The sequence below is a fragment of the Sorghum bicolor genome, chromosome 8 (genome assembly GCF_000003195.3).
Source record: "Sorghum bicolor cultivar BTx623 chromosome 8, Sorghum_bicolor_NCBIv3, whole genome shotgun sequence".
Lineage (NCBI taxonomy): Eukaryota > Viridiplantae > Streptophyta > Magnoliopsida > Poales > Poaceae > Sorghum > Sorghum bicolor.
Genome location: NC_012877.2, coordinates 61,320,978 through 61,327,803, shown reverse-complemented (window position 1 = coordinate 61,327,803; position 6,826 = coordinate 61,320,978). Strand labels below are relative to the sequence as shown.

General features: G+C 39.1%; 1 protein-coding gene across 1 annotated transcript; it reads left to right on the top strand.

Moving 5' to 3' along the window:
• LOC110429691 (cysteine synthase) lies at window positions 912-5,354 on the top strand. The gene is made up of 11 exons (XM_021446055.1): window positions 912-1,059; window positions 1,196-1,250; window positions 1,367-1,476; window positions 1,761-1,818; window positions 2,755-3,018; window positions 3,114-3,251; window positions 3,349-3,400; window positions 3,800-3,879; window positions 4,315-4,374; window positions 4,455-4,535; window positions 5,011-5,354. Exons 2-11 carry the CDS (start codon window positions 1,209-1,211, stop codon window positions 5,101-5,103), a joined length of 978 nt encoding a protein of 325 aa, XP_021301730.1. The 5' UTR covers window positions 912-1,059; window positions 1,196-1,208; the 3' UTR covers window positions 5,104-5,354.

Genomic DNA, 6,826 nt, shown 5'->3' with positions numbered 1-6,826 from the left:
TTACAAGCCAACCAACGCTATAGTTGTCACGTTATCTATGACACAATATATCTTTAGTACTACGAGTAGCATATTCGTCGATCATGTGGAGAATATATAAAATGTTTGCATTTGTCTAACTGAAACAAGATAAGAAAGCGAGGTCTCCACACGCATCCTTAGCGAAAAATAGTTCCACTACTATTTTTTTTTTGTCTTGGTTTGGAACATTTTTACTCAAACTACTGTCAAAGGATAAAAATAATAACTTCGAGCCTGTTTGTTGTTTGTTTTTAATGTCTCTAGCCATTGTAGCATTATATGAAATAAATTCGTTGGGGCCAAAAATAACTAGGAGACAAAATATACCACACGAGCTAAGCTATATTTTTGGATCCACACGGCTTCAATAGTATCAAAGCTAGAGCTAAAAGGAGCTTCTCCAATCTCTTACATTTTTATGAAACAGGAAGAGTATGTACATGATTTTAGTGTGCGCGGTCAAAACCTGTTGTCGCTTTGGACTTTCAAATTGCACATCTAGTACCATGGATGAATGAAATGAATAATAATAATGAGACCCTACAAATCTTCAACAAGATCAGTACTAAACACATTTTCAAATACGCAAACACAGTTGCTACTCTGCCCAGCTACAATTTCCTATATATTTAAACACTATCCGGAAACAAGAAGAATCTCAAAGCTGCAAATAAACCTATTTAAAATCCATCATCGTGCAGCACGGGCGCACGGCAGCACTCCACACTCATCCGGAAAGCCAAACGCCGTCCAGATTCAACGAACGCCGTCGGCCTCCGCTCCGTGCCAAGTCCACGTCCACCAGCCATCGAAGTCATCTCCCCTCGGGGCCCCACCTGCAGCGACACGGCTCACCTTGGACCAGGCGCCCCCGAGCTGCTGCTCCTCCTCCTCTGCGCCAGCCAGCAGCAGCCTCGCCTGCATAAAGCCACCAGCCACCACCAGCCAGCCAGCATCTCCAGCGGCTTCTTCCAAAGTTGCAACTCCTCCTCCAACCCCCAACTCCGACGAGAGCCCCAGGATTTCTGAGCCAAATCCGTACGTTTCTCTCTCTTTCTCTGTTCTCGCCAATTCGCGGAAGGAACCAAATCAAACCAATTGGTTGTGTTGTGTTTCTATTATCTTGGAGATAAGTTCTCATCTTTCTTTTTGTCCGGTCCCTTGGATTTTTCAGTTTTTGTGACCCAATGGGAGAGGCCTCGCCGTCGATCGCCAAGGACGTCACCGAGGTGAGCGAGCGCCGCCGCCCATTTCCGCCGGTTTCTTTCGTGGGGCGGATTCGGTTGTTGCTTCGATTGCGATGTGGCCCCGTAAAAGCTGAATCTTTTGTGGTGCTGATGCGCAGTTGATCGGGAACACGCCGCTGGTGTACCTCAACAAGGTCACCGATGGCTGCGTCGGCCGCGTCGCCGCCAAGCTCGAGTCCATGGAGCCCTGCTCCAGCGTCAAGGATAGGTACGCACTCCTGAAAGAGCTTTCTCACTGCTAATTCTTGGTACTGTAGCACGGTCTGACCGAAGGCTCTTCTTCGCAATTCCAGATCGATGTTTTGCTTCAGTAAAATTTCATATTTTTCCTTACTGTTTTGAGTATATTTAAACTTGAGTAAAATAATAGATGTTGCACCAATGATTTTAACCTTTTTTCACTTATTATTTAACTTGATGTTTTATTCTTCCTTTTACCTCACTTCAGTGTCTCGACCTTAAATCTTGTGTCTGCGTGTTGTATTTGTGCAGGATTGGCTACAGCATGATCACAGACGCAGAGGAGAAGGGGCTGATCATTCCAGGCGTGGTGGGTAACTCAACCTTTTGGAGCATTTCTTTTGTTGTTCCTAGGGAAATAGCTTGGGTTTTTTATTTGCCCAGTCCCCACTATCTTATATTATATTCAATTGGAATGCTAATTTTATATTGCCGAATCCAGAAGGATGTGCTAGCTGCCATTTTCTTTCTTGAGCATTGCATAAGAATATTATCAAATGTGAATTGTGATGGTCTGCCTGTCCATATCAGGTGGTTGTTGAGAACTTGGGATTATAAGTTTATATTCTGAGTTGCTTTTGTGCCTAGTAGTGCCTTCTTGGAGCATATGCTTCATTTTTAAAGTGTTTGCTTTGATCTGTCCATGTGGTGACTGATGGATAGGACATCATTAACATATTGCTTTGAGCCTTTGATTAATGGAGTATATATATTTTAAGTACAAGAGGCAAGCTTTATATATCTTATTAGAGGAGAGCAAAGCAATTTTGTCTCTTCATTTCGACTGCACAATTATAACTTACAGTCATTGGATAGCTCTTCTACAAAAAGTACAAAAGCATACTTCTCCTAGTACTCATGGAGAATCCAATTGGTATTATTCTGCATGGTACATAGCAACCATTGTTCTAACCTGGTATTGTTAACTCCCATCTTAGAAATAGCATTTTGAATGGTTCCAGCACAAAACAGAAGCCATTTGTTTGGCTTGATAGGTGGTGCTAGAATGACCTGCTAAAGTGTTTTATCTAGTTTTGACCATCTATAAGATTAAAAATGGTTGTTTTCTTGTTTTATACATGGTTTAACTGAGTCTCTATGACAGTATCAGCAAGGTGAGTTCGGTTATAATTATAGGATAGTCAACACTTTCTGCAGACTACTTGAAAATATACATTTGTATAAATTTCAGAAAGTTAATATTGGATTGTACTAATATTTTGCTTTCAATGTCAATTGTTGACAGAGTGTTCTGATTGAACCAACTAGTGGCAACACAGGCATTGGACTAGCCTTTATGGCTGCTGCCAAGGGCTACAAACTTATACTCACAATGCCTGCCTCCATGAGCATGGAGAGGAGGATCATCTTGAAGGCTTTCGGTGCTGAACTTGTCCTTACTGACCCACTCCTGGGAATGAAAGGAGCTGTCAAAAAGGCGGAAGAGATTCAAGCAAAGACACCCAACTCATACATCCTTCAACAATTTGAAAATCCAGCTAACCCAAAGGTGCAGCATAACATAGCATTTATTTTCAGACAACTTTCTGTTGGCCATATTGAATTTACTTTCTGAATTATCATGCTGAAAAATATGTTATCCAGATTCACTATGAGACTACAGGGCCAGAAATCTGGAAAGCTACAGCCGGAAAAATTGATGCCCTTGTATCTGGTATCGGGACAGGAGGTACCATAACTGGTACTGGGCGATACCTCAGAGAGCAAAATCCTAATGTCAAGGTAAGTATGCATGACAGTTTTAGCTGGCACCTTGATAATTGTTCTTTTTTTTCCACTGTACCAGATGAGTTAGATGTTATTTTTTATCTTTATGTAGCTCTATGGTGTGGAGCCAGTGGAGAGTGCTGTTTTGAATGGTGGAAAACCTGGTAATTTTTGCAACTTGAATATGTTTACATAGTCTTTTTATCATTATAAGTGTGTGGTGGTATAAATTGCTTAGTGCGCTTTGATTTCCCATGGTTACCAAAATCTAAGTAGATTCCATAAGAGTTTCCCTTTTATAATTATTTGCTTTGCTTAGCACTTGGGCATGTGAAGTATTTTAAAAGTGGAGATATAACAAATTGTAACCAGATAGTTGTGGTTTGAAAACAAGAATATCAGATAGCTAACAATTTCTGACATGACCTTGTAAGGCTTTTTTGGGGGTCAGCTATACAAATACAGATCTCTTTTGGAGAAGTAACCTTGTGAACCATTTTCTTCCAACAAATTATTGATGCTTCTTGTTTTGGACTCATGAGATTTAAGTGCCCATAATGCAGGACCACACAAGATTCAAGGAATTGGAGCTGGTTTTATCCCTGGAGTCTTGGATGTTGACCTCCTTGATGAAACTCTACAGGTATGTCCTCCTCTATTAAGTTGGGCTCTAGAAAGGCATACTACTTCTGATCCCATGTTTAAGTCCATTTAGGATTGTTGGTCAGACCTTTTTAGCTTTTACCACTGATTTCTAAGAACCATATGGACTGACATCATAATATTGGTGTTATTACTAGATTCATCATGGAAAAAGCTTTTTGTAATTACTTTTTTCTATTTGATTGAAATGGTATATATGTTCATAGTATTATTAGTCAAAGTGGTGCACTGTCACTCATATTATGAATGAAGTATATAAACAAGCATGCTATTTTTTACTCTCTTTGGTTGCAGTACTGTTTTCCCCTCATTAACGGAATTTATGGCTGATCCACATTTATCTTGTACTCAAGTGTCTTTGCGTTTGCTTTCTTCTACCTGGCATAACATTTTGGTGCCTTCAATTGTTTCCCAGGTTTCAAGTGATGAAGCTATTGAAACTGCCAAGTCTCTTGCTTTGAAAGAAGGGTTATTGGTAGGTCTCACTGTTCTCTACTATTAAAAACTAATAATCTGCATGCTTCGGTTATTGATGATTTATACTTTTGTATGTAGGTTGGAATCTCTTCTGGTGCAGCTGCGGCTGCGGCAGTTAGGCTTGCCAAGAGACCTGAAAATGCCGGAAAGCTATTTGTTGTAAGTGTTACATTTCCTCCCTCTGAATTTCTAGCACTTTAAGGTGTGTAGCTCTTTCTGTCACAGGAGTCTTTCATGGAAATTCATATGATGTCTAATAAATCACAGATGAATAGTTCTACTTGTATATTTAGACCTGAGTCCCTATCCCTATGGGGGATTGCGGATGCGGAGGATACGAAACTCAGTCGTTTTGTCAATGCAACATCTGCACTTCTCAGTGATGGTTTGTGAACCTGAGACCTGACTTAGGTTGAGACTTTTAATGGGCCTATCTGTTTGGCTGGACTGAGACAATTGGGCCCAATTTAGCAGCTAAGGCTTTCCAACATTCCGTAGACGAAGATCAACTAAATCATCCATTAGTTTTTTATATTCTTTTGATGCGCCATTTTACCTGAATTTTAGAAAAATAGATTTGTCGTGCTCTGGAATGTTTTTTTAAGTTCTAAAACCAATTTGTTCCTCAACGCAGGTCGTGTTCCCAAGCTTTGGTGAGCGCTACCTCTCATCAGTGCTGTTCCAGTCGATCAAGAAGGAAGCAGAGAGCATGGTGGTCGAGCCCTAGAGCATGCAATTCTGGCGACCATTTTCAGGATGTTCACCATTTTCATCACAGAAATAAAGCTTCGGTGCCCTTCTGCTTCTGTTGACTTCGACATACATCTGTCTGCCGACGATGTCCAGTCCATTGTGGTCGTTGTTTTACATCGTTTATAGACTTGTGATGTTTTTTTACTACAATTTGACACTCGTTCTATTCTGTATATCGCGTCAGCCAGTGTGAAATAAAAGCAGTACAGTGTTTTATTGCATGGATGCTTTGTTAGAATCTTGTGACAAGAAGAATCCCAAAACATGTCCTCTCGTTGAGTTGTGTTAAGTCAAATTTTTAGAACTTAATTTTCAGAAAAAAATGCTAAAATTTACAGTAGCAAATTAGTATCATTAGATTTATTATAAGATATATTTTCGTAAGAATTATTATAGGATATATTTTCATAAGATGCTCATTTTATATCATAGATGTTATTATTTTTTTACAAAGCAAGTTAAACTTAAAAAATGACTGTCATAAATTCTAAGAATTAATTTATTATTAGAAGACGGGAGGAGCATAAAATAATGCTATTGTAGCGTACTAGCAAGTTAAAGCATCTTGAATTTGATTAGTTATAAATAAAAAAATATCAATATTTATAATAACAAATATGTATTATTAAATTTATTTATCATAAGATATAGTCATTGGTTTAATAAATATTAATATTTTTGCGGTTAAACTTTATACAACAGCTAAAAATACATCTTCGAGTTGCCTTCTTTTGTAGGGTCTTGTTTACTTCCACCTCAAAACCTAAAATCTTCTACCTCAAAACCTAAAATTTTTCAAGTATATCGAATCTTTAGACGCATACATGAAGTATTAAATATAGACAAATATAAAAACTAATTGTACAGTTTAGTCGGAATTTACGAGACAAATCTTTTGAGCCTAGTTAGTCCGTGGTTGGACAATAATTACCACAAACAAATAAAAGTGGTACAATATTGTAAAAGTTGTCTTCGGGAACTAAGACCCTGTTTAGATTGGAGATGAAAATTTTTTGGGTGTCACATCGGATGTGTTGAAAGAATGTCGGGAGGGGTTTTTAGAAACTAATAAAAAACAAATTACATAGCTCATCAGGAAACTACAAGACAAATCTATTAAGCATAATTAATCTATCATTAGCACATGTGAGTTACTGTAGCACTTAAGGCTAATCATGGAGTAACTAGGCTTAAAAGATTTGTCTCACGTTTTTCAATCAAACTGTGTAATTAGTTTATTTTTTTATGTACATTTAATGTTCTATGTATGTGTCCAAAGATTCGATGGGATGGACGAAAAAATTTTGGGTGGGGAACTAAACAGGGCCTAAACAGGCCTGTAGTAAATCGTCAGAGAATTGCATTGAAGAATGGCCAAGTGATGCTCATCAGTGTTGTGAGCAGGAGGTTAAAAAAAAACTGGCACCGGTACTGCAGCAGGGCTTAAAAAGTGTAAGTAGATGCAGCAGGGCTAGGTGTCTACGTTCATGTGTTGCAGGGCCACTAGCCCACTACTGTCCTGGAAGCACTGTAGAGTCTGTTGGCAAACAGAGCAGCCGAACATGAGCACGGCTGCACTGCAGGCACCGGTACTGCAACCATGTTCTTGCAGCCACAGAGACTTGACCAACGACAGTCGGATCACACAGCATTGATGCCAAAAACACAAGCCAGGTTTCCTTTGGAATTTTGGTGCT